The sequence below is a fragment of the Muntiacus reevesi genome, chromosome 1, assembly GCF_963930625.1.
Source record: "Muntiacus reevesi chromosome 1, mMunRee1.1, whole genome shotgun sequence".
NCBI lineage: Eukaryota > Metazoa > Chordata > Mammalia > Artiodactyla > Cervidae > Muntiacus > Muntiacus reevesi.
Genome location: NC_089249.1, coordinates 195,459,576 through 195,487,445, shown reverse-complemented (window position 1 = coordinate 195,487,445; position 27,870 = coordinate 195,459,576). Strand labels below are relative to the sequence as shown.

The window sequence follows — 27,870 nt, the reverse complement described above, 5'->3', positions numbered from 1 at the left end:
AACCCCTGTGCACCCACACGACCTCACTCTCCAGGGCCGAGTCAGCAAGTCAGAGGTGACCTTGGAGCCCAGCCAGAGTTTCCTTCATAGAACAGCCCTATCCATCACCCCCCTTTCCAAGGAAGTGACCTTGGGACAGAATAGCCTGTCCTTTCCAATTTCACTCCCTGAAATTCCAGGAAACCCCCAGGAATCCCTGGGGCATCTTACCAGATTGGCTGGGGTGTCTGAGGAAGCCCCCAGGCGAGGACAGAACACATGCTCCCCTGGCCCCTTGGCAGCCCCTTCCCCATCCACCTCACCTTGCCCCCCACCCAACTCTTGCCTCTCCTATGTCCCCACACCCACTCACAGATGGCTCAAATGGATGGATTTCCCAGACACAGGCAGAAAGGCCACACTGCTTGCCTCACTCACAGGGTGAGCCTAGGCACATGACACTGCCTCCCTGAGCCTCAGTTTTTGCATCTGTCAAGTGGGAACAATAATAAAAACACTCATCTCCTTGGGTACTGTGGTCCATTGAACAATGGCCCCCCAGAGATGTCCCCATCCTAGTCTCTGAAACTTCTGAATAGGGAACCTTACAGAGTGAAAGGGACTTTGAGGTGAGATTAAGTTAAAGATCTAAAGTTGGGGAGATGATCATGGATGACCTAGATGGGCCCAATGTCATCACAAGAGCCTTTATAAGAGGAAAGCAGGAGGATCAGAGGGGCTTCCCAGGTGGCTCAGTAGGTCAGAAATCTGCCTGCCAATGCAGGAGTCCCAGGAGATGCAGGTTTGATCCCTGGGTCAGGAAGATCTCCTGGAGGAGGAAATGGAAACCCTCTCCAGTATTCTTGCCTGGAGAATCCCATGATCAGAGGAGTCTGTTGAGCTACAGTCCATGGGATCAGAAAGAGTCAGACATGAGTGAGAACAGCAGGAGGATCAGAGTCAGAGAAGGAGATGTGACCACCGAGGCAGAGTCAGAAGGTGTGGAAAGATGCTACACTGTTTGGTTCAAAGATGGAGGGAGGGACCACAAGCCAAGGAATGTGGTAGGTGGGTGGGGTGCTCTAGATGCTAGAAAAGGTAAGAGAATGGATTTTTTCTAGAATGTCAAAAAGGCAGGACTTCCTTAGTGCTTCTGAGTTTAGGACTGTGTGCTTCCACTGCAGAGGGGCCACGGCTTCCATCCTTGGCGGGGGGCAGGGGGTTCGGTGGGGACTAAGATCCCACAGGCCCCAGCACGTGGCCAAAAGAAGGAGGGCCGTTCTGTGAGTGCCTTGATTTTAGCCAGTGAGACCTGTGTGAGGCTCTGAGCTCCAGAACTGCACGACAATACACGTTGTTTAAAACCAACCGGTTTACAGTAATTCCCCACAGCAGTCATAAGAAACTCATGCAGAGGCAATGCCTGTAAAGCACCCACTGTGTGCCTAGCCCTGAGCCACAGGCTGAGGACGCTGTGGTAACAACAGGCACAGCACCTCTCCCCCTAGAACTCGTGTTCCAACAGGGCTCCATGCAAGGAACAAGCAAGCTAGGCTCATTCACATGTCTCAGGGGCGGGGGTGGTGGTGTTTTCATTCGATGAGTCATATCCAACTCTTCGAAATCCCATGGACTGTAGCCTGCCAGTCTCCCCTGTCTTTCACTATCTCTTGGAGTTTGTTCAAACTCATGTTCATTGAGTCGGTGTTGCCATCCAACCATCTCATCCTCTGTTGCTCCCTTCTCCTCTTGCATGCAATCTTTCTCAGCATCAGGGTCTTTTCCAATGAGTCAGCTCTTCGCATCAGGTGGCCAAAGTATTGGAGCTTCAGCTCCAGCATCAGTGCTTCCAATGAATATCCAGGGTTGATTTCCTTTAGGATTGACTGGTTTGATATTCCTGTAGTCTAAGGGACTCTCAAGAGTCTTCTCCAGCACCACAGTTCAAAAGCATCAATTCTGCAGCGCTCAGTCTTTTTTATGGTCCCACTCTCACGTCTCTTGGAGACAGAAATGGCAACCCACTCCAGTGTTCTTGCCTGGAGAACCCCAGGGACAGGGGAGCCTGGTCGGGTGATGTCTATGGGGTCGCACAGAGTCGGACACGACTGAAGTGACTTAGCAGCAGCAGCAGCTCACGTCTCTACAAGACTAAAAGACCATTGAAGGGATGAGAGGCTAGGGACCGGTGTAGCCGGGACCACTTTCCTCGGAACGCAGAGACCTGGAGGACGAGGAATGATCAGCCAAAGCGCTCAAAAACCAGAAAAGCGTGCGGGTGTGACTGGAGCTGAACAAAGTGAGAGCGGTGCAGACAGGGAAGGTGCCAGCCGCACAGGGTCCCGCCGGCCGTGGGGAGTTTGGGTTTCTCTCTAAGAGCCTTTGTGCTTTGAGTGTGCATGCTGGGGAGGGGAGTTATTAATAATGGGAGATAGGCAACAGCAACGTGTTTCAGGAAATAACGTTAACAGGGCTCCCATTTATGGCGGACTTCTCTCTATGCGGCGGAAGACACTTTTTTTTTTTCTTACTGCGCAGAAGGACTTGCGCACACGGACTTGCGCACACGAAAAGCTACGTGGGGGCATTGTGGGTATCCCCACTTTACAGATGAAGAAACTGAGGCCCCCAGGGGAGGGGGTGGAGCTAGGACTCCGAGGCCTTCTCTCAGCAGCTGTGGGTTGTGGGAGTCGCCTAGGAGGAGGGCGCAGTGACCAGCTGTATCCAGCAGAGGGCAGCACTCCTACTGACAGACCTCGGGAACCAGCCTGCCGAACCTCCAGATGGAGTGGATAGAACTCACCATGCTAGACAAGATTTCTAAGGGCCCGGGGGTCTGGGGGCCTAGATTTCTGGGTTCCTGAAAGTCAGCACGAGGGTTGTGGAATCCTGGAACTCCTAAAGGCAAGGGGCCTGGGTCCCTGATGATGGAGCCTGGGGTTTTCTGGTTTCTCAGCTGCCTAGAGATTTCTGTATCTCTAGGGAGCTGGAACGGAGAAGGCAATGGCACCCCACTCCAGTACTCTTGTCTGGAAAATCCCATGGATGAGGAGCCTGGTAGGCTGCAGTCCCTGGGGTCGCTAAGAGTCGGACACGACGGAGCAACTTAACTTTCACTTTTTCACTTTCACGCATTGGAGGAGGAAATGGCAACCCACTCCAGTGTTCTTGCCTGGAGAATCCCAGGGACCGGGGAGCCTGGTTGGCTGACGTCTATGGGGTCACACAGAGTCGGACACGACTGAAGTGACTTAGCAGCAGCAGCAGCAGGCAGCTGGGAACTATCTATTGTCTGGTCTGGTCCCCACACAATTTCCATCCTTTCTGAAAACCATGGGCAATGTCCCAGAGAAATCCATGAATCTCCCACTACAAGCCCTAGAACGCTCTCAGGATTCCCAGGATAGGCCAACTCAGCCCCCTGGTCCCAGGGAGTGTGCTGGGGCCTGAAGGGGCTGAAGGGAGTGGGCCTGGGGCCTGGGAGTCTCTCCAGAAGGAAGGGTGCAGACAAATCAAGCTCTGTGTCCCCCTCACCCTAGGCCCCTCTCCAACCCTTCCCTACCCTCCCAACAACACAAAAAAACAAATCCAGCTCCAGAACCTGCGGCTCCAGGAGGTAAAAATGCAGAGCCAGCTCCTCCCCATGCCACTCAGGCCTGCCCTCTTCCTACTGACCTGTCTCCCGCCCTCCCCACCCGTGGGTGAGGGGGGACTATGTGGCTGTGGGCTCAGGGCCCCTCCAGGAAGGGTGCCCAGGTTCCACCCTCAGAAAGCTCTGGATCCTAGGAGAGCTCATGTATTGCAGATGGACTGGGGTAAGAGGGATACAGGGAACTGTCGGGGCTCAGAGGAGGCCCCCTGCCTGGCCTCTGCAGGCTATCACTGCAGGTCACCTTGACGCCCCAGGAGTAGGAGCTGCCAGTGCAAAGGTCCTGAGGTGTAAGTGTGTGCCGTGGGGGTGGGGGTGGGGAGAGATGGGTTAGAGCAGGTTAAAGCCCTCGAACTCCAGGCAGCAGAGCATGGGGAGCGGTGGCTGGAAGCAGGGGGAAGATAGGGTGATGTGGCTGCCAGAAGGGGGGCTGCTGCCATTTTCCAGGAGGGAGGATGGTGATCAGGGTTGAGGTCATGGAAGAAGAGAGACCCTGAAGGAGAAAATGGCAACCCACCCCAGTATTCTTGCTGGGATAATGCCATGGGCAGAGGAGCCTGGTGGGCTGCAGTACATGGGGTCACAAAGAGCTGGACACGACAGAAGCGACCAAGCATACACGCATGCCCACAAGAGGAGAGACAGACAATGAAAAGATAAGGGAGGCGGATGATGGGCGTGGGGAGGAGCAGGCGATGGTGGGCAACGCTCTGCTCAGCCCAGGGCAGGGGCGGCATCTGCGCTCACTCTGCTCATCACACTGGCCGACTTGATTTGCTCCAACACCCCCTACACCATCCAGCCCAGGGGGTCCCCAGGCATGGGCAGGAGGGGCAGATGGCAGTTTCACAGGGCTGTGTGGGCGCTTCTTTGGCCTTTGCACGTGCTGTCCCCTCTGCTGGGAACCCCTCCCCCATTCATGAAGCTGGGGATTCTTTTTTCCTGCAGGGGTCCCAGCCCCACCATTACCCACTCTGAGAGCCTTCCTGGATCACTATTTAAAAGCTCTGGGGTTTCCCTGGTGGCTCAGTGATAAAGAATCCACCTGACAACAGAGGAGACATGGGTTTGACCCCTGGTCCAAGAAGATCTCACATGCCATGGAGCAGATAAGCCCGTACACCACAATGACTGAGTCTGTGCTCTAGAGCCTGGGAGCTGCAACTATCAAAGCCCTCGAGCTCTGGAGCCCATGCTCTTCCACTAGAGAAGCCACCGCGATGAGAAGCCCATGCACCACAACTAGAGAGCAGCTTCCATCCGCCGCAACTGGAGAAAGACCCAGTACTGTCAAAAATAAAATGAATAAATAAAATTATAATAAATAAATAAACAGCTCCTCTGACACCCCTCCTCCTGTCTCCTTTATGACTCTTCCTGGCGTTCATCACCCTCTGACATTTGTCTGTCTCCCCTGCTAGAACGTCAGCTTCAAGGGCAGAGACATCTGTCCAGTTTGTTCATGACATCAGTCCTACGGGCCCCATTATGGTGTCCAGCATCTCACTGAGTGAATGAATGAATGAACAAATGAGTGAATGGATGAATGAGTGCATGACAGCAATGAAATAAAAATTCACATTTTAGGGCAAAACAAGACAAATTTAAACATAAAACTTTTCCTCTGCTCTTTGGCCTCCTCCCTCACCCTCTTGTGTGCATCGGGTGCCTGCATTATGTGTGAACCAGACCCCCCCCAAAGGTAGAAATAACCCTGCTTCACCATAAAGATCAATTTTCTCCTCTTGCACCAGTCCCCGTAAGTCCTTAGACAGCGACATCCCTTCCACAGTCTGAAAGGGATCACGCTGACCAATTGCCCTCTAGGCACAGACACCTCCAGTGAACTTTATGTACAATGCCAAAGAATCATTTTCCTTCAAGGTAGAGATGTATGCAGAACAGGCTGGTCAGATGACCTGGGGTGTACCTGGGCTGTACCTAATGGATAATACTTTATCCATTACATGGATTATGTATCCATTACATGGTTAATGTATCTAATGGATAAATACTTAAATACCTAAGTATTTAGCTTAAATAATTACTTATGGGAGATCCAACCAGTCCATCCTAAAGGAGATCAGTCCTGGTTGTTCATCGGTAGGACTGATGTTGAAGCTGAAACTCCAATACTTTGGCCACCTGATGTGAAGAGCTGACTCATTTGAAAAGACCCTGATGCTGGGAAAGATTGAGGGCAGGAGGAGAAGGGGACGACAGAGGATGAGATGGTTGGATAGTATCACTGACTCAATGGACATGGGTTTGGGTGGACTCCGGGAGTTGGTGATGAACAGGGAGGCCTGGTGTCCTGCGGTTCATGGGGTCGCAAAGAGTCAGACACGACTGAGTGACCGAACTGAACTGACTTACTTATGACCTTATTAATACCACTAGCTACATGACTTGTAGTCTGTCTATTTTACCAGATGATTGTTTCTTGCATTACCAAATGTATAATCAAGCCTCAGGTAAATTTAAACATGATTAGATGACTTGAAAGACTTGATTAAATGTACAGTCCTATAAGATCAATGATTGTAATAGTGTAACTCTTTCCATTGGTCATGTATGGATGTGAGAGTTGGACTGTGAAGAAAGCTAAGCACCAAAAAATTGATGCTTTTGAATTGTGGTGTTGGTGAAGACTCTTGAGTGTCCCTTGGACTGCAAGGAGATCCAACCAGTCCATCCTAAAGGAGATCAGTCCTGAATGCTCATTGGAAGGGCTGATGCTGAAGCTGAAGCTCTAGTACTTTGACCACCTCTTGTGAAGAGTTGACTCATTGGAAAAGACCCTGATGCTGGGAGGGATTGGGGGCAGGAGGAGAAGGGGACGACAGAGGATGAGATGACTGGATGGCATCACTGACTCGATGGGCATGAGTTTGAGTAAACTCTGGGAGTTTGTGATGGACAGGGAGGCCTGGCATGCTGCGATTCATGGGGTCGCAAAGAGTCGGACACAACTGAGTGACTGAACTGAACTGAACTGAGCTAGGGGAAGAAGCAACAAGAGGGAACAATTTCCTGGACCATAACAGGCTAGTAAGACAGATGGTGCCGGGGCTTCTGGCTGTTGTCCCTGGTGGCTCAGTGGTAAAGAATCCACCAGCCAATGCAGGAGACACAGGTTTGATCCCTGATCTGGGAAGATCCCACATGCTGTCTAGCATCTAAGCCTGTGCCCCACAACTATTGAGCCTGTGCTCTAGGGCCCAGGAGCCACAACTACTGAGTCTTTGAGTCACAGTTATTGAAACCTACATACCCACACTCCATAAGAGAAGCCAACATTGAGACGCTTGTGCCCCGCAATAAGAGAGTAGCCCCCGATCACTGCAACCAGAGAAAAGTCCATGCAGCACCAAAGACCCAGCATAGCCAAAAATAAAGAAAATTTATTTTTAATTCTTTTTAAAATTTACTGCTGTGTCATGCGGGCTCAGAAGTTGCAGTGAGCAGGCTTAGCTGCCCCATGGCATGTGAGATCTTAGTTCCCAGACCAGGGATTGAACCCGTGTCCCCTATACTGCCGAGTGGAGTCTTAACCACTGGGCCACTAGGGAAGTCCCTTTTGGCTGCTGTTAACAGTCCACTAATCGCGCACTGAGGGGCTCTGTCATGAAATCCTTGCCCGATCCGTGTGTGTGCGCTTAGCTTCAGTCGTATCTGACTCTTTGCAACCCCATGGACTATAAGCCACCGGGCTCCCCTGTCCGTGGGGATTATCCATGCAAGAATACTGGACTGGGCTGCCATGCCCTCCTCCAAGGGATCTTTCTGGAGACCCCGGGATGAGCATTTCTAGCGCCATGGGACAAACTGGTCACGAAATACCTCCCGAACTCGGTCAAAATTAAGACCAAAAGGGAGGGGATTGTAAAATAAAGAATGTTGCACACTATCTAGTTCTACAAGAATCAAGTCATTAACCACTGCAGTTGCTGACCTATGGCAAGAAACCCAGAGTGAAAATCAGACCGAGGCACTTTGTGCTCTAGGAAAATGGACAGAACTGGCCTTCAGATAGTTAGACAGGTCAGAAGACAACTTTATGAACTCAGTTCCTTGTAGTTTCCCATCCTCAGGGAAGCACTAAAACCATTAAGGAAGATATCTGTTTCTTGTGACTAGCAGCAACCTTCTGTCAAGATGAGTGCTCAAATATGAAATAGGAAAAAAAATATGCATAACTGCGCCATTGTACTGTACAGTAGAAATCAACACAACATTGCAAATCAACTACACTTCAATGAAAATTTTTTTTAAGATGAGGGACTTCCCTGGTGGTCCAGTAGTTAAGAGGCCAGGCTTCTAATGCAGGGGTTTCAAGTTTGATCCCTGGTCGGGGAACTAAGATGCCACAATACCACATGGCATGACCAAAAGTGAAAATTAAAAAAATGTTAAAAAGATGAATGCTCAGTTGTATGAACCCCTCTTCTCCAAAGTCACATCTGTACCAGCGTCCCCCTTTATTTCTTTCGAACAGCCTTCAGAGATGAGAGACTGTCTCCTGGGTTATCATCCGCAGGTTGGCTCTAATCAAATTTTCCATTTCTTTCTTAGACTGATTGTTCGTGAGTGTTTTCACCGCATGAACAAGTGATTCACAAGAGATGCACGGGGCTAAACAGAGAGACGGTGGAAGTAGGAAGGATGGGGGTGACTGAGCCAGGTGGTAGCACAGAGGTGGCGGGGGTCCTGAGGGCAAACAGCCCAGCAGCGGGGGAAGGCTGAGACTAGCAATAGCGCTGCTGCTGAAGGGGCCTGCTTCTGCGCATCAAACCCTCTACTGAAACAGTTCTGCCGAAGACCAGCAGAGGGCGCGCGCGCGCGTGTGACTGTACCTGTGTGGGTGTGTCTGTATGTCTGGATGTCTTGCTTGTGTGTGGGTTTCAGCGCATTTATGGTGTGTTTGTATTTATGTGTGTGTGATGACATGCGTGTGTCTGTGTGCTCACTGGGTGTTTATCTTGCATCTGCAGTTCCATGTGTGGTGTCTCTTCCTGTGCGTTTACGCTGGGCGTGTGTGTGTTGTGCGTACCTCCATGCATTTCTGTGCATTTGTATCTGATTGAATCTGTGTGTATGTGTTGTGTGTGTGTGTGGCTGGTGGTGTCCTGTGGTCCGTATCTTTGTGTGTGTGTTGTATAGATGCCTCCAGGCTGTGTCTGTGTGTCTGGGGTACACGTGTGGTTTTGCACAGACACATGCAGGTGTCTGTGGTGGGATGGTGTTGTTTGTCAGCGTGTGTGAGTCTCTGTATTTGTGTTTTGTGTTGTGTTGTGTCTGTGTGTGTGTATGTTGTGTGGGTGTTTGTGGTTTATTTGCGTAGTGACTGTCGGTCTGTGGTGTGCCTGTGTGACGCTGCATGTGAAGGTGTTGCAACACTTCATGTCTCTGTGTGTCCGCATTGTTGGGGGCCCCTGAATCCCACATCCCTCACCCCAGTGAGTCACTCGGGACCAACCCCAGTTCTTCAGAATTCCTACTTCCCCACAGCGCTGGGGGCCTGCAAGAGGCTCTGACGAGACCTGTGGTCCTGCCAGGGAGGAGCTGACTGGCGCCCCAGGGCTTCCAGGAGCCCAGTGCCCTCCTCCATAGGGAAAACTGAGACCTACGGGGTCTGTGTGTGAGCCACGCGGCCAAGGTCAGGGGAGGCTGCAGGGCCCCTGGCGCCTCTCTGGGACCTGGGGCCTCTGGGAAAGGATGGTGTGGGTTTCCCCTGACTGTGAGAGCATCCACTTGTGACTTTGAGGCTGCAAAGCCCCGGGGAGCAACTGGCAGCATGAAACATTTAGACAAAAGTGCAGCAGCAGGATCTGCTTCTCCAGGGGTGCTCTCCTCTGATGCCCCCTCCCCTCCCCGCCCAGGTTTCTGAGTCCTCCGGTCTAAACCAGCTCTTCCTCCGAGTAGCCCCCACCCTGCTCTCCACCACCTGAAATTATCCTGTGGAATGATGAGTTTTCAACTTTGTTTTTGTGCTGCAGCAGGGATGACCCTTGGGGACCTCCCACTCAGTGAAGTGAGCCAGAGGCTAAAAGAAAAATACTGATTGATTCCACTTCTAGGAGATCCCTAGAGTAGTCAGATCCATAGAGACAGGAAGTACAGTGGTGGGGCCGGGGGCTGGCGGAGGGGAGTTAGTGTGTAAGGGGGACAGAGTTTCAGTTTGGAAAGGTGAAAACATTCTGGGATGGATGGTGAGGATAGTTGCACCCCAACAATGGACTTAATGCAACTGAAAATGATTAAATGGTACATTGTATGTGAAATATATTTGTATGTGTAATATAAGAAATATAACATTTGTGTATATTGTATATACAGAATTAAAACCAAAAATCTTTGTTTTCCTCTCTCAAGACAGCTGGGACTTAATCTTGTCTGCAATGTGGCACACAGTCGGTGCTCAGTGACTGATTGTTGAATGAATGAAAGAGGTCAGAGTTTATCTGCCCACAGTGGATGGAGAGAGATGGGAGACAGAGGGAAATATGGAAAAGCCTGAAACCAGTACTTCTCCACTGGAAATCTGCTTCGAAGCAGTAGTCCTCAACTGTGGGTGATTCTGTGCCCACAGGCATCATCTGGAGTTGCTTGGACATTTTTGGAAGAGAGAGGGGAGGTGCTAGGCAAGTGGCGAGTGCAGGCCAGTGCACATGTTCAGTCACTAAGTGTATCTGACTCTCTGTGGCCCCACGGACTATAGCCCAGCATGCCCCTCTGTCCATGGGATTTCCCAGGCAAGAATACGGGGGTGGGTTGCCATTTCCTCCTCCAGTGGATCTTCCCAACCCAGGGATCGAACCTGCGTCTCCTGCATTGACAGGTGGATTCTTTATCACTGAGCCACCTGGGAAGACCAGGGCAGAGAACAGGGACGATGGTAAACATCCGACAATGCACAAGACCGCTCCCCCACGACGAGGAATCATCTGGGTCCAACTCCAACCAGTGCAGAGAATGAGAAATCCAGCTTTAAAGACACCTCCGCCTGGGAGTCCTCCTGAATTTGACACACCTACTTGCCTCCCCCACCACACACTCACACACCCTTTCCTTGCCCCTCCTCGCAACATCAGGAAAAACTGGACAGGTGGGGTGAGCCCTGAGCAGTGCCAGGACAGGGTCCAGGTCCAGGTGGCGAGTTTCCTTCCTTCATCACAGCGGCTTTGGGTGTCGGGCCCTGTCTCTGGTGTTGAGATTCTGCGTGGGCGCTGCACTGAGGACCAGTTAGTGTTGGGGGTGGGAGCCTCGTGGGGGACGAATCGGGGTCCAGGGAGCCCCCGTTGTGGCTGGGATCTCGCCTGAGAATTGTTTACGGTCATTGCCTAATCTCTGACCAGTTCCTACAGAGTCCAGATCCAGGGGTGACTAGCAGCGGTGTAGGGATGCCGACCCTGAAAGCAGAACCAACACCTTCGGGTCACAGCCCACATCCGCGTGGTTTCCTGTTTATCCACTAATGTCAGCGAGAGACGTGGGCTGACACTGTCAAAGGGAAGAGGGAGCAGGCGGTCCGTGATACGGTCCCCCGCCCCCAGAGTCGGAGGGGGGTCATGCCCTTCAAACATCCTCTTATCTAAATTGAATCTCGGTGGGGACCCAGGACTGCAGTGAGCCCTTGAGCCCCAGTTAGAACATGGAGGACCAGTGGGCACCAGTAGAGATCGGGGCTGGGTGCATCCACCCATAGAGCTGCCAGAAACTGGGAAACACCAGACCCCGTCACTAGCCTCTACTCCAGCCCCAGCCTGTATCCGGGACTCTGTCCTGAGGCCTAGCCACAGCCCAGCAGGACTTGTTCCCAAACTTTCTCCTCTTCCAGTAGCCTCATTGCCCGGCTGTCCACCCAGACACTCCTGTCGAGACTGGTCATTTTCCATAGCATCTTCTGAGCACCCATCCCCATCTCTTTCCTGTCACCAATGCTGTCTCATCTCAAACCTACCTGCTTCTCTCCATCTACATGGCCACCTCCTCTGGTACCTGAACCAGGTGACAGCCCCCACCACTGTCCCCATTGCCACCTGGCCCCCATGGAAGTCCCCCAGGGTCCCCACTCCCCAGGCTTCCTGCCATCTTTGTCCACCCAGGGCTCCCTGTGACCTCTCTCTGATGCCCAGCGGATAACCCTCTCCCCAACTTACAGTGTTTCTCCTCTGTCGCTCGACAAACCATGCCAAGGGTTCAGGCCCCCACAATGAGCCCTGATCAAGGTTGCAAGGGACATTTGGGGGCCCAGTATGAGCAGCCTCAGGCCACCGGTCATTTGTTCAGTAGACAAGTGCTGAAGGCTACCCATCCCCAAGCCAGGGATACAGGTGACAGATGAGCAAACACCACGCTTGCTATCTTGCAGTCTGCCATCCAGGGACATTCCAGCTAGCTCCTTCTGCCTGGTGGACAGCCTGGCCTAGTTCTGGTTGGGAAGTGGAACACGGTTGGCACAGGTGGACATCTTTCTGAGAGGCAGAGCATCAGGCCTGGGGCGGGAAGGCGGCCCGACCAGTTGAGCACAGATCGTTTCCCCACTGAGAATCCCTGAGTTAAGGATCAGGAGACACGTTTCAGGGAGGAAGAGCAGGGTGCGTGAGGTGTCAGGAAGTTCCCTGTCAGCACAAGGCTAGGTGCATGGTGGGGAAGGCTGCAGACTCGGGACCCACACCACTTGGGTTCAAATCCTGGCTCTGCCATTTGAGAGCTGTGTCACCTCGGAAAGTTACTTACCCCTCGGTGCTCCCCAACTTTCATCCCTAAGACAGCACTGGTAACAAAACTGTCTGTCTCATAAGGAGGTGGGTCAGGAACATTACATCTGTTGATGCATCTAAGACACAGAGAACTGTGCCCATCATCGGTTGCTACTAAAATAAACCATATAACAAAATTCTCAGTATTTGACCGGAAGGTTATCACATTATCTCATATATGTTTCTTTTTCATCCTTCCCTCCATTCCTCCTTCCCTCCCTCCCTCCTTCCTTATTTTCCTCTCTCTCCTCCCTCCCTCTCTCTCCCTCTCTCCATCTCTTTGTCTCTCCCTCTCTCTCCATCCCTCTCTCTCTCTCCATCCCTCTCTCTCTCCATCCCCCTCTCTCTCCATCCCTCTCTCTCTCCATCCCTCTTTCTCCATCCCCCTCTCTCTCCATCCCTCTCTCTCTCCATCCCTCTCTCTCTCCATCCCTCTCTCTCTCTCCATCCCCCTCTCTCTCCATCTCTCTCTCTCTCTATCCCTCTCTCTCTCCACTCCTCTCTCTCCATCTCTCTCTCTGTGTCTCTCTCCCTCTTTCCAGCATGATGATTTAGTCATTTTGGGCTCGAATCCTGACTCTATCCCTTAGCTCCTTTGGCACTTTGGGAAGGTGACTTGATGCCTCAGAACTCAGTCAGTTCACCTGAGAGATGGAGCTCGACATAGCAGAGATCTGGCCAGGTGGCAGGGGCTGCAGAGGAGGCCATGCGTGGACTGGGGTTATCCGGGTGGCGAGCCCGTAATTAGGTCTGTGAAAATGCAAGCAGTGCGTGAATCTAGTTTCAGAAGAAAGTATCTCTCTGGGTTTAAACTCCTCACCACAGCCCGTGGCTTCTTCCAGCCTCTCCCATTGACCCCAACTGACCAGGAGGACAGCGACACGCTCAAAACTCATGTGAGTGCGCAACACATGTGATTGTGTGTCCGTTCCTCTGAGTCTGTGACTGTGTGTGTGTGTGTGTGTGTGTGGTGGTTGTGGAAAGTGTAAAGGCTTCCTGGAAGAACCGACCTCTGGACTGAGTCTCAAGGGATGGCCAGGAGGAGGACTGCCTATGAAATGGATGGTGGCCAGGGGGGGCAGGTGGGGATGGAATTGCCAAGTGTGTGCAGGGACCAGGTTTAGGGAAGTGAAACCCAGTCGATTGGCATGACTGAGCAAGAAAGATGGGCTCGGTGGTGCATGAGGATCTGATCGTGCCGGACCCTGTGGAGCTATGGAAGGCTGTAATCAGGGGAAGGAGTGCTCGTGTTAGAGAGGTGGGCTGGCATAGGACCCGGTCACCCCAGCCCTCAGCAGCACACACACGCCAGGAGGTCGTCCCCCAGGGGTGGAGCCAATGGGTCCCGAGGTCACCCATCCTGGCTTCTGGGTCCAGTCCCGCCGCGGTGTGATGTGGGCAGATTCCTTCCCCTCCGGGTCCCTTAGGTCACCTACTGCGCACCAACCTCCCATGCTGCCTCCAGGGGAGCCAGCGCTGTCACTCGTCCCCAGTTTACAGATGGGCAAGCTGAGTTGTTTGTCTAGGGAGAAGCCAGGACTCAGCCCCAGGTCTGGTCAGCACGGGCTCGGGCATGTCCGGCCACAGGACGGTGACCCCTTTGGCTTCCTCCAGGATGGCGAAAGACCCAGTTTGAGCGACAGCCTGGCTGTCCCCTTCTCCGTTTCTCTGAGACTCAGAGAGGGGAAGCGACTTGCTTCCCCATCGTCACCCAGCAAGGCAGGGCAGCTGGTGGACCCCAGGCTTCTCTGACGGCAAAGTCCATGCTCTTCATCACCTAGTAGGTACTTTAGAGTCAAGAGACTTTTAAAAATGCCTCGGGCATATCAGAAGAGAGGGAGGCTGAGGCCTGCATAACAGAGTCTGCATTTCCCAGTAGGAACTGGCACAGAATGGATGCTTGATATAGATATTTAAGACCTGAAGACCCACTGTGTGCAGCTGTGCCACAAGCCTTAAGTCCACTGTTATCTCATTTGGTCCTACCCTGGCTCATGGGTTGGGTGCTATCTTCGCCCCCATTTTACAGAGGGGAAAACTGAGGCTCAGAAAGATTGAGTCCTGGGTTGAGGTTGCACCGGCAGCAACAGTAACCATAGCTGATGGTATTTTTGGTGCTTGCTGTGTCCCAAAGCACTTTACACATTCACCTAGAGCAAACCGCCCTATGGAGTAAAATACCTTAATTTTGTCATGTGGTGGATGAGGAAATTGGTTTTGAGGTTAAGCCACTTGCCAAGATGACTCGGGTGCACATTGATGGAACACTTGCTCTGCGCCTCACATGTGATGGGCCCCTGGGCGCCCACCTCTGGCTTCAGGCTGCTCGCCCTCCACACCAGTTGCATCCCCCAGTTAACTGCAGCATTGATTTCCAGTCATCAACTAAGCAAAACCAGCCAATGGTCACTGCACTCCTCAAGTCCCAGGTGCTGGCCTGTGTGAGTAACTAGAGCCTGACATCTAACCCTCACCCCCTGTTAGAACCCAGATCCCAGCCAGAACTGCCACCACTGTGCCCGTCAAGTGGGCTGCCTTGACAGGTGGTGAGCACCGCATCACTGGGACAATCCAAGCAGCGCTGCCATGGAGGAAAGTTCCTACTCAGGTGAGAGAACTCTCTGAAGCTGACCCTGGCCAAATCAAGAACTCTGACCTCCTATCTTCCACCCAGGAGAAGAGTGGGGCTCCTAATTGGAAAGAAAAGTGAATTTTTAGCAAAAGCCCAGCAAGGGAAGGGAGGTGAGCCCTGACTGGGGTTCGTGGCACACAGCCAGGCAGACAAAGGAAACTTTAGGCCACGCCCTTCCCTGACTCAACACCCTCAAGACCAAAAAAAAAAAAAAAAAAAACCCCAGCTCCAGCTGGGGCTTATAGACTGATACCCATATGAAGGGGACTCAGGACAAGTGGAATCCAACACAATGACTCCTCACAGCCGGGCCGAGGGGAGGGGACCCAGGCCTGCAATGGGGCATCAAGGTAGAGTTTTGGGGGAGCCCGGAGGGGTGAGCAAAGAGTTTGGATTTGGGGAAGAACTGAGACCCAGTGTCTGGTGTTTAGGGAATAGGCATCGGGGTGAGGGCTGGGGGTGGGGGGCCAGGGGGCCGGGGAAGGAGGACCCAGTCTTCTTGAGATGGTGCTGGGGACCCAGCATTGGGGGCGGACAGGTAACTGAATCTATACAAGGGAGAAGGGGCATGGGTTGGCCAGTTGAGGAGGGGGGTCTGTGGAGGAGGCGGAGATCTCAGCTCCTGGCCCCCAGACCCATCTCTCAGGGCAGGGGCCTGGTACCACGTCAGGCTTGCTGCTGCTGGAGTGTGGGCAGCAGGAGCAGCCGTCTTTGGGCTGGATTGGCAGAGGGACAGACTCAGAGACGCAGAGACAGACAAAGATGGGGGGTGGTGGCATTTGCTGATGGACATGAAAGCAGCATGTGGGTAAAATGTCCAGAGGAGGTTGGGGGTCCACTGAGACCCTCTGCTTCACTGCGGTCTCTGGATGAGCTCCTAGGACTCTGGGTGATGGGAGGATGGGAAGACCGGCCGAGCCGGAGCCTAGCCTCACCCTGCACTCCGTGTTGCTCCCCCTGTTCCTGGCAGAAGTCACAAAATTTTCCAGAAGGCGGAGGTCGTGCTGCTCTAGGGGGACGCAGCTGGCCCTGCTGGCACTGGTGATGACGGCGCTATGGGCTGGGCTGCTGACTCTGCTTCTCTTGTGGCGTGAGGACACCCCTAACCCCCAAGACCCTCATCTCATGCTCCCTCCCAGACCCCCACTCTCAGATCCTGGGGAGCCCAATTTCCCTGATTTCCCCACCTTGGGACACTTCCCACCCCAAACCTCCATCTCCAGCTGGCAGGAGGGGTGTGGATGGATGGGAACACCCGATATATATCCTTTCTCTCCTCTCCTCTCCCTCATCCACCCCCTCTCCCATGCCACAGACTGGGAAAACGCACGAAATCTAAAACAGCTGGAGGAGACCGCTGCCCAGAACGGTATGGAGGGGCTGAGGCAGGGAAGTGCGGGGGACCAGGGGGGCAGAAACCAGGCTCTGGTCTTGCTTCTGCCACTGACTGGTGTGGGATGAGAGACAGTCTGGGCCCCAGTGTCTCTCCCAGGATCTAAGGGTCGGTCTATGCTCACCCGAGGAGGTGGGGTAGGGGGTGAAAACCCACAGAGTCTTGGAGGGAGGCTCTGAGCTCTGCCTGATGGAACTTACACCTACCTGCTCCATGCCTCAGCTTCCACACCTGTAAAATAGGCATCATGTTAGTGCTAAGAGGCAGGAGAAAAAAAAAAACCCCAAAACTAAGGCTTTTGAAGAGCTCAGAAACGAGTCCAGTGAGCTTTTGAGAAATGCCTGCTCCTTTTGCATTTCGTTCTGGGTGGTGAAAGGGTGGCGAAAGGGCAAAAAGAGTCATTGGACTCTTGCCTGCACTTTCCTGAGTACGGGCAGACCTCAGATATATCAAGGGTTTGGTTCCAGAATAAAGCCAATGTCACAATAAAGGAAGTCATGGGAATATTTTGGTTTCTCAGTATACATAGAAGTTATGATTACACGATACTGTGGCCTGTTAAATGTGTAATAACATTAGGTCTAAAAAAAGTGTACATACCTTAATGTAAAAATACCTTCTTGCTAAAAAAATTGCTGATCATCTGAGCCTTCAGCAAGTCATAATCTTTTTTGCTGGTGGAGGGGTTTTATTCTGAGATGGCAGCAATTTAGTCCTATCTTCAGTGAAAGTGTTAGTCACTCAGTCGTGTCTGACTCTTTGCAAGCTCATGAACTATAGCCCGCCAAGCTCCTCTGTCTATGGAATTCTCCAGGTAAGAATACCGGAATGGTTGCCATTCCCTTCTCCAGGGGATCTTCCCAACCCAGGGATCGAACCTGGGTCTCCTGCTTCTTCTTCATTGCAAGCAGACTCTTTACCGTCTGAGCTACCAGGGAAGCCCGTCTTCAGGCTCCCCTTCTAATTCGAGTTCTCTCGCTGTTCCCATCACCATCTGTGGTGACTTCTTCCATTGAAGTCTTGAACCCCTCAAAGTCATTCTTGAGGGTTGGAATCAACTCCTCCCAAATTCCCATTAACATTGATAGCTTGGCCTCTTCCCATGAATCACACTTGTTCTTCTTGTCATTTGGAGTGGCAAGTCCTTTCCAGGAGGTTTTCAATGGACTTTGCCCAGACCCATCAGTGGGGTCACTATCTGTGGCAGCTCAGTCATGTCTGACTCTTTGTGATTCCTTGGCCTGTAGCCCGCCAGGCTCCTCTGTCCATGGGGATCACCAGGCAAGAATACTGGAGTGGGTTACCAGGCCCTCCTCCAGGGGATCTTCCCAACCCTCAGGGATTGAACCCAGATCTCCTGCAAGCGGATTCTTTACCGTCTGGGCCACCAGGGAAGCCTGGCAACTCTAGTCTTATGAAATATATTTCTTAAAGAATAAGACTTGAAAGTCAAAATGCCTCCTTGATCTATGGGCTGCGGCGTGGATGCTGGGTTAGCAGGCATGAAAACAACATGAATCCCCTTGTCTATCTCCATCAGATTTCTTGCGTGACCGGATGCATTGCCAATGAGCAGTCATATTTTGAAAGGAACTTTCTTCTCTAAGCAGTAGGTCTCAACAGTGGGCTTAAAATACCCATGTGGTAAACAGGTGTGCTGTCATCCAGGCTTTGCTGTTCCATTTATAGAGCATGAGCTGAGTAGATTTAGCATAGTTCTTAACGGCCCCAGGATTTTCAGAACGTTAAATGAGCACTGGCTTCAACTGAAAGTCACCAGCTGCATTAGCCCCTAACAAGAGAGTCAACCTATCCTTGGATGCTTTTTAAAAAATTATTTATTTATTAGCTGCTCTGGGTCTTTACTGCTGCACACAGGCTTTCTCTACTGGGGCTCGGGCTCTAAGGCATGCAAGCTCGGTGGTTGCAGAGCACGGGCTTTGTTGCTCCGAGGCATGTGGGATCTCCCCGGACCAGGGATTGAACTCATGTCCCCTGCATTGGTAGGCTGATTCTTAACCACTGGACCACAGGGAAGTTCCATCCTTTGAAGCTTTGATGCCAGGCATTGACTTTTCCTTTCTAGCTATGAAAGATGGCATCTTCTTCCAATACAAGGCTATTTCATCTACAACAAAAATCTCTTGTTTAGTGTAGCCACCTTCATGAATTAGCTAGATCTTCTGGAGAACTAGCTGAAGCTTCTACACCAGCACTGGCTACTTTCCCCTTGGTCTTTCATGTTATGGCAGCAGCCTCTTTCCTTAAACCTCATGAACCAAATTCTGCAGGCTGAACACTTTTCTGCAACTTCCTCACCTCTCTCAGCTGTCTTAGAACTGAAGAGACTTAAGACCTTGCTCTAGATGAGGCTTTGTTGTTCAGTCCCTAAGTCATGTCCGACTCTGCAACCTCATGGACTGCAGCATGCCAGACTTCCCTGTTCTTCACTATTTCCCAGACTTTGTTCAAATTCAAGTCCATTGAGTCGGTGATGCCATCTCAACCATCTCATCCTCTGCCGCCCCCTTCTCCTCCTGCCCTCAATCTTTTCCAGCATCAGGGTCTTTTACAATGAGTTGGCTGTTTGCATCAGGTGGCCAAAGTATTGTAGCTTCAGCTTCAGCATCAATCCTTCCAATGAATATTTAGGGTTGATTTCCTTTAGGATTGACTGGTTTGACCTCCCTGCAATCCAAGGAACTCTCAAGTCTTTTCCAGCACCACAATTCAAAAGCATCAATTCTATGGCACTCAGGCTTCTTTGACTTTGACTTCATGAAATGTTGTGGCTGGTTTGATCTTCTCTCCAGATCACGAAAACTTTCTCAGTATCAGCTATGAGGCTGTTTCACTTCCATATCATTCGTGTCTTTATTTGAGTAGCATTCTTAATTTCCTCTGAGAACATTTCCTTTGCATTCACCACTTGGCTAACTGTTCGGCACAAAAGGCTTAGCTTTTGGTCTGTTTCAGCCTTCCAGGTGCCTTCCTCACTAAACTTCATCATTCCTAGCTTTTAATTTAAAGTGAGTGACATGCGACTCTTCCTTTCACTTGAACACTTGGAGGCCGCTGTAGGCATTTTCATTGACTTCATTTCAGTATTGTTGTGTCTCAGGGAATGGGGAGGCCCCAAGAGAGGGTCAGAGATGGGGGAACCGCTGGTCAGTGAAGCAGTCAGAACACACACAACATTCATCAATTAAGTTCACCACGTATGGGTGGGGTTCCTGGTGCCCTAAAACCATTATCAGAGTGACACCAAAGATCACTGACCACAGACCATCATAACAGATACAGCCAGAATGAAAATGTTTGAAAACTTGCAAGAGTTACCAAAATGTGACAGAGACAGGAAGGGAGCAAATGCAGCTGGGAACATGGCACCCACAGACTTTATCAAAGTAGGGTCGCCACAGAACTTTCTCTTGTAAAACATGCGTTAGATGCCAAGTGAAATAAAACCAGATCTGCTTGTACTCTTGTCCTTGGAATTAAGAACAATTTTTAATTGCTTCTAAATTAAGCAACGGCTGCGTTCATCCGGATGATGTGATGGGGGTCTGTGTACTTGGGCTGGGGGTGGGGGTGATTCGTCAACCTGCCTCCCTAGCTCAACAGGTCTTCTCTCCTCCTGCTCCAGTCTCTCAGGTGTCCAAGGACTTGGAAACACACAAGGGTGACCAGATGGCCCAGAAATCCCAGGGTGAGTGAGCTGAGCTTGGGGTCTAAGGAGGATGGATGAACATGTGGACATGGGGTCCAGCCCTCCATGAGTTGCAAAATGGGCAGGTGACTCTAAAGCCTCAGGCCAAGAGACCACCCTGGGGGCGGGCGGGGGGTGGAGAGTAGGAGAGGAGGTGTCGGAAAGGAACTACTGGGGGGTGAGTCTGAGAATTTGCTTACCACTGAGCCCCCTCCCCTGCAACCAGCTGCCCAGATAATGCAGGACATGGAACGAATCCAAGCTGAACAGAAGAGAATGGAATCTCAGGGTGAGAGCTGGGGGCGGGGGCCGTTGGCTTCTAGAGCTAAGGGGGGCTGTGGAGCTCAGGGGCATCATCCCTGACACCAGCCCTGCCCCCACCACCACCCCCATCAGAGTCTGCGCTCTCCTGGAACCTGGATGGTCTTCGAGCTGACCTGAGTGACCTGAAGTCCCGCGGTGAGCAGCTCGGGAGGAACAGCGGGGCAGGGAGGTATGCCTGGATGTGCCCCGCTCCTCCGCAAATTAAAAACAAACACTTTGACTCCTACCCCCTACCCCTGACCCAACCACTCAAGGCTTGAATGAGATGCGTCAGGCCTTGGATTCACTGGGAAGACTCCAAGAGGAGGTGGGAAAGTTGTGGATCGAGCTACGCGCGTCCAACGGTGAGCATGCGCGTCTGGTGGGGGGGGGGGTGGGGGTGTGCGTGGGGTGGGGGGGCTGGGGACGTGGGGAGGGGGCTTGTTGACGCATGCACGAGACCTCGGGAGCGACCTGTTCCAACCTGCAGTAGAGGTGTGGGCGTGAGAGTGTGGATGGGTGTGTGCTCGTGTGTGTGACTGGACCGACACATGGGAACACCAGAGAAAACCCTTTCTGATTCCAGCAGCTCCCCTCCACTGACCTGGGTGGGGGGCGTTCACGCTTTTTCCTCCTCCAGGTAAAAATGTTGCACATTCACCAAAAATGGGTTCTCTTTCCTGACCTCACCTCTGACCATCTCCACTCAGGGGAGGGTCGTGGGTAGGAGGCCCTCAGCCACAGCCCTCCCGGAGGATTGTCTGACCCAGTCAGGGGGCAAAGGGGGGAGTAACCTCGCAGTAGTGAGGACCAGGGGAACCGTGGGGTCTTCCCAGGGGTGGCAATGAGAGAGGTGATGCTGGCAGTCCCCAGGGTCATAGGTGTGGTCCCAGCAAGGTGCAGAAAGGGTTCAATCACTGTGCCTGTAACCTGGGGTGGAACGTGGGTGTTCCTGCCTGAAGACCCACCCCCTCACCCCTCTGTACCCTCGATTTTTAGCCTCTGGGAAGCCCCAGCTGGGTCAGAGAAGAGGAAGGATCTCTGCTCTGTGTGGAGGAGTGCTGTCCCCTGGGACCTGGGGTGGCTGTGGGAATCCCAGCAAGAAACCCCACTCTGCCCTTCCCCCCACACTGGAACCTGGATCTCTTCATTTTGACCTGACTCCCTCCCCTAAAATCTGGCCCCATAGCCTGGGTTCTGAGCCCAGCTCGGAGGCTGTCTCTCCATGATCATGTGACCCAGAGCCAGGGCATCATCTCCCAAAGTTAACTTGAAGGATCAGAGACGCCCTCTTCTGTTTTAACACTGTTCCGCCCGGAGGGCTGACTTCTGGTTACTGTCTGATGTGTGGGAAGTCTCCTCAGGGCTCCTCACAGTGCGGTGGACCCACGGCTCCTTAGAAAAATTCCACCCAAGCTATGGAGCCCTCCATGAACTTCACTCTAAGAAAATCTAATTTAAGTCACCAGATCGTCAGTCCAATAAGAGTGGTTCTACCCTCCCCCCTGGCAGTGCTGCTGGTTATGACAGTGGCTGAGAGTTTCCTTGGGGTTGGGGCAAGGGAAGAAAGACCACGGTGGTCCCTGATGGAGATCATCAGGACCCAACCCTTCAGTGTTCTCCTGCCCCACCCCCACCACAGACTCCCCTGACCGACTGGAAGAAAACCATCTCAGTTTCCCAGAAAGTCACCAAGAGTGCTGGTTGGGGGGTGCTGGCCGTGATGGTGGTGAGGGCTACTGTGGGGGACAGCTGCTGGTGGGGATGGGAGCGGGGAAAGTGATGCTGGCGGTCTTGGCCTCCTCGTGCCATTGGCACTGGAGACTGAGCTGTGGCTGGCCTGGCACTGCCGTGGAGTTGGTGGTGGAGAGATGCTGCTGGCCATCCTGGGTGCCCGTGGTGGGGGTGCTGGTGATCACGGTGTTACTGAAAGTGGGGGGGCGGTATGCTGATGGTGGTGGTGGCTGAGGTGCTCTGCCGTGAAGATGGTCTCACATGTACATCAACACGGGAGCTCCAGGGAAGACGGACACTTTCTGTTAGGCCCTGGGGTTGATCTGCTTTTCAGCCCAGACCCCAGGAGAGACGCTGCCACCCACCCTGCCTGTGGTACCCACGGCACCCGCCATTGCGCTCTCCACGGTACCCAACACAGCATCCACCTTGGTACCCACGACAACATCCACTACAGCATCCACCACGATGCCCAGCACCACAGCAACTACCACGGCAACCACCATGGTGCCCACCACAGCTGCCCCCCTCAGCCTCTCCTCCACCCCAGGCTCTGTGTGCAACACGTGCCCCGAGGCCTGGATCTATTTCCAAAAGAAGTGCTACTACTTCGGGGAGGGCTCCAAGAAATGGCTCGAGGCCCGGTACACCTGTGAGAATCTGCACGGGCGGCTGGTTAGCATCCACAGCCCAGAGGAGCAGGTGGGCCTGGGTTCTGCAGGGGAGGCGGCAGCTCCCCACCCCGACCTCCAGTGGGGTGAGGGCGGGGGGACCCAGGCACGTCTCCCCAGCCCTCCAGCCCTATCCTCCTCCCCAGGACTTCCTGACCAAACGTGCCAACTGGAGGGGCTCCTGGATTGGCCTTCGGGACCTGGACATCGAGGGGGAGTTTATCTGGATGGACAACCGGCCCCTGGACTATAGGTGAAGAAGGGGGGAATGCAGAGGAGGGGCCCCTTGGAGGGGAGGGGAAACTTTCTATGATGGAAGAGGAGGGTTTTGGGGGGTATGTACCTTGGGGAGCTTCTGGATGGAACCCAAGGGAGATGGTCAGGGTTTGGATTCAGACTAGACTTGGGGGAGGGAGGGTGGTGTCAACAGGCTGCTGGGCGTTGTGATGGGAATCCAGTGATGGGGTGGGGAGGGCCCAGGGGACCCTTCCTCCTTCCTCATCCTCTGACCTGAAGCCTTCTACTGCAGCAACTGGCAGCCGGGGGAGCCCAACGACGCGGGCCTGGGTGAGAACTGCGTGATGATGCTGAGCTCTGGGAAGTGGAATGATGCCTTCTGTGGCAGCAAGCTGCATGGCTGGGTGTGTGACCGGCTGGCCACATGCTGAGCGCTGGCCTGCCACCTCGGCCCTGAGTGCCCCTGCCCACCCTCCAGCTGCACCCTTCTGCATCACTCCTCCACCTTAAAAACGGGGACAGCCTGACCCACAGCAAGACCCTGAGGACCTCCAGCAAGCAGAAGCGGCAGACTCATTCCCGCGTCCCCACCAACATCCCCGAGGGCCCATCCCTTGCCTCTCAGCCCAGCGGGCCATCACCACTGCCCTGCCCTCAAGTGAGAATCCCCTGCCCTCCAGTTTGGAGGCTAGAAGCCCCCTTCCCTTTGGGGCACAGTGCCTGGCAGCCCAGCCTTCCAGGGAGCAGCAGGGAACACCTGAGACCCCAGCGTGCCTCCTCCATCCCTAGCTCGTGATACAGACCCATATCCTGGCCCCAGAGGTCAGAGACCTCAGCTCAGGCAGCCAATGCTCCCCGCCCCCCCACCGATCCACATCAATAGAATGGGGCCATGATGACCCCTCATGCCCCCTCCTCGGGGCCTTGCTGGCTCTAGTCTCCAGGCGTGGAACATGGATGCTGGGAGTTGTAAAATGTGGTGCCTAGGGCCACCTCTGAGTGCCAGGAACTGAAGTGGCATGGATAGTTCCCCTCTGGTTTTTTTTTTTTTTTTTTCCTACTTCATTATAAGAAGCATTTACTAGGCAGGCCCTGAAGATGAAGACTCGGGTCTGATGGAGCAGAGAACACCCCTAGACACTCAGGAATATTGCAGGGCAAGGCAGTGGACTGCCGTGAATTGTAGTTATCAGTCCAGAATAGGGCCCAGTACACAGAAGGCTGGAGAAGCTCATGGGAGAGGTGGACAGGTCACCTGGAGGCCAGTTTGGGTCCTCAGCTGCCAGCCCCACCCGCATGCAGGGTCTGGGAGCCTGGGGCAGCACCAACCCCAGGTTTGACCAAGGTCAGACCCACACCTCTGGAGGGCCATGGAGGGAGGCAGACCAGGATCTTAGAATGCCCCTGGTTAAGCACCTCACCTGCCCACCCCCAGGTGAGAAAAGGAAGAACCTTTTCTCGTCTAGAAAAGGAAGAGCCAGACATGCTCATGTGATTCTCGGGCCCACTTGAGAAAGAGGAGAGACCCACAATGGGCCACCCAGGACCATGCAGAATCCTAAGAGTCAAGGGCCAGGCTAAGCCCCACCCACACGTTTGGAGGCTGTGGAGGGTTCCCTGGGGTCCAGAGCAGGGTGGGGACAAAGCTGACCCCTTAAGTGAAACATGGGCTAGAACCCCCACTCACCTGTTCACTCTCCCCAGCACCACCCCGAGATTCTTCTCTTCCCCCAAACCCTTCCTCGGAACTCTTGGCCAGTGCACAACTGCCTACCCAACCTCTCCTCATGGGAACTCAGGTTTCTGCCTCCAGGTTGCTCAGGTCGACAGGGGGTCACCCTCGCCACCTCTTTCTCTCACCAAACCCCTTCCAAACCCATCAGAAAGAGCCAAGGCCCCAGTCAAGCCACATTCAGAATCCCCCCACGTCTCACCCCCTCCTGCTTCAGCCTTGGTGCAGGCCCCCTCCTTGCTCACCCAGGTCTTCCTCTTCACTGCCTAAGACCCCCAGAAGTCTCCTTCTAGCTCAGGGAAAAAGCCAGAGCCCCACAGGCTTCTTTCTGAGCATGTGGATCCCTCCTGCAGGCTGTATCTCCCCAGGTTCTCCCCTGCCAGCATCCTCACTGCTCCTTCATTTAGGCTAACTCCCACCACAGGGCCTTTGTACATGCTCCTCCCATCTCCCTCCCATTTAAAAGGACACCTCCCGACTCCCCATCCCTTCTACCCCACCGTGTTTTTGCACCAAAGCCTCTTCTCCTTTCAGCAGGTTGTGTAAGTTACTGAGCTGTTTCAGGTGAGCAGGGGCCTTTCTTTTGTTCTCAGCTGTGTCCCCAGAGCCTGGCATAGAGTAGGCGCTCAATAAATATCAGTTGAATTAAATTGACATGCGACTTGCTCTCGGCACCTGCTTTGGGGGGTTCTGAAATGAAGGATGCTGCCTGCCTGCCTCACCAAGGATTGGTGCTGGGTTCATCCTCCTCACTCCACTCCCCTCCATCTGGGGGCTTCAGTCCTGAGCATCCAAAGTCAGAGCCCCTGTGATGGGAACCTGCAGGACCATGGCTGCTAGTTCGTTCCCTGCGTCCTCCCCTTTCCCTTAACAGGTACCTGGCCCCATAATCCTTCAGCTTGTTCCAAACCTCCTTTTGTCCCAAGTCCCTACTTATCCTCTGCAGGGAGCAAAAGACCCTGGGTTCTCCTGTCCCAGCTCCCAAGCTCTCCAGCATCCTATGGGGACCAACTGTATCTCCTTCCCCCTGTCCTATGTCCCTAGGGCAGGGGTCCCCAACTCCTGAGATCTAATGCCTGATAATCTGAGGTGGAGCTGGTGTAATAATCATAAAGTGCACAGTAAATTTAATATGCTTGAATAGTCCCGAAACTCCCCTCTCCCATCCCCCCATTCAGGGAAAAATTGTCTTCCACGAAACAGGTCTCTGGTGCCCAAAAGCCTGGGGACCGCTGCTCTAGGGCATCCTTCATTGCTGGGCTTCTGAACGGAGCTTGTTCCTCCACCCCCACCTCCTGCCCCTCGCTCCTGCCCCAGTGGGCCCGGAAGCCTCTCTCTCTAGGGTCCCTGAGGCCTTCGGGTTGCTCAGCCCGAAGGTGATCCCCACAGCTCCCTCTGAAATCTGGCTTCCCAGAGCCTCTGGCTCTCTATCCTCCAGGCACCGACACTGCCTCCTCACCCCTAGCTCAGGTTGCCACCCCAGCTAGCTCTCTCCCAGCTGCCTGGGGCTGCCTCCCCTCCGCCCCTACACCCCCGCCCCACTAGCCATTTCCTGATCATCTCTGCGCTACACAGGGTTTTTTGTTTCTCCTGTTGGCACACAGTACCTCCTTGGCAATGTGCTGAGCCTCATCTCTTGCTGGGATGATTGGAGCTGCTCCCGACCAAGCCTGGCATCCCCACCCCACCATCTCCTCATCTTGTATCCCCCTCCAAACAGTCAGTGGAAAAGCTGCACCCGCCCTGCCCTTAAACCCTTCTCATAAGCCGTGAGGGGGACCCAAGCAAAAGTATCTGAGATTCCCTCTCAAAACACACTTGTTCAGGTCTTGGGGCTGGGAGAGAAAGGAAGTGAAAATTTGAAGAAATCCCCCCCCCCCCCAGAAGTCCAGAAGGGCTTTCCTTGGGCGGGGGAGGGGGAAGAAGGAGTGATCAAGAGTGGTGGGCATAAGGGCGAAATTCACCTGAAGTGTAATCATTGTCCTTTTTGAACAAGGAAGGTGTGTCTAGGCACGCTCACATGCTCAGAAATTAACCGCAAACTATTTTAAGCGCCCAGATGATTTTGCAGTGAGCCTGCCCATTTCCCCTCGAGAAGCAAGTCGCTAGGGCCAGGGTTCTCAAAATGGGTCCCCTCTCCCTCCCTCCCCCCACCTCCGGAGTAATAGCAGTTCCTGGGAACTTATTAAGAGATGCAAATCCCCAGCTGGGGCCCAGATCTGCAGAACTGGAAACTCTGGGGAGTGGAGGGAGGGGGCAGCCACCCCAATGTACACACGGGAATCCCCTGGGGACCTCGCTAAAATGCAGACTCTGAGTGGTTAGTCTGGGGTGGGCCTGAGCGTCTGCATTTCCGACAGGCTCTCAGAAGATGTGATAGAGACAAAGAAAAGGGGCTTCCCAGGTGGCTCAGTCCGTGAAGAATCCACCTGCAAGGTAGGAGAGGTGGGTTCGATCCCTGGGTTGGGAAGATCCCCTGGAGGAGGGCATGGCAACCCAGTCCAGTATTCTTGCCTGGAGAATGCCAGGATTCTGGAGCCGGGCGGGGCTACCGTCCACAGGGTCACAAAGAGTCAGACATGACTGAAGCGACTGAGCATGCACGCATGTAAACAGAGAAAGTAGGTTATTAGACAGCTAATCCTGCCAGGGGGCTGTAAGTAGAAAGATACGGCAGACCCTGTAAATGAATAATTACTCAAGAAAGCAGATTTGCTTAACCACAAAACTAACCAGCTTACTTAGCAATATAACCGTGTAATAGAAGCTCGGGACATGACCCAAAACAATATGGTGACATGAGCCCCATCTCCTGCCCAGAGAGCTCAGTTAGTGATTCCTGGGACAAGCTCTCTGCACACAACAGGAACAATAATTTACAGCCCTAGCTTGACCATGTGGGGACAAGAAAGCTCCCCTGCCCACCCTGGACAATGAGCTGATGATAGAAGCATGATGTCTACTCAAGAAAGACAAAGGAGGTCTTCTCCCCCTCCTCACTTTTCCTTTGATTCTAAAACTGTAGCCCAGTTAAATATCAGGGTGTGGCATTTCTCACCTGCCTGC

At 53.3% G+C, this 27,870-nt stretch overlaps 1 protein-coding gene across 1 annotated transcript; it reads left to right on the top strand.

The window, feature by feature from the left end:
- Positions 1-14,979: 14,979 nt before the first annotated feature.
- Positions 14,980-23,503, top strand: FCER2 (Fc epsilon receptor II). Its single transcript, XM_065933009.1, has 10 exons — positions 14,980-15,001; positions 15,996-16,115; positions 16,341-16,394; positions 20,065-20,127; positions 20,354-20,416; positions 20,524-20,586; positions 20,706-20,795; positions 22,715-22,866; positions 22,982-23,088; positions 23,365-23,503. Exons 1-10 carry the CDS (start codon positions 14,980-14,982, stop codon positions 23,501-23,503), a joined length of 873 nt encoding a protein of 290 aa, XP_065789081.1.
- The last annotated feature ends 4,367 nt before the right edge of the window (positions 23,504-27,870 follow it).

Bases quoted from the DNA above. Each gene is read 5' to 3' on its own strand.
- FCER2 (XM_065933009.1), top strand. From the start codon at position 14,980: ATGGAGGAAAGTTCCTACTCAG. The intron at 15,002-15,995 runs GTGAGAGAACTC...TGTTCCTGGCAG, and splicing joins GGAGGAAAGTTCCTACTCAG to AAGTCACAAAATTTTCCAGA. The intron at 20,796-22,714 runs GTGAGCATGCGC...CCTCCACCCCAG, and splicing joins CGAGCTACGCGCGTCCAACG to GCTCTGTGTGCAACACGTGC.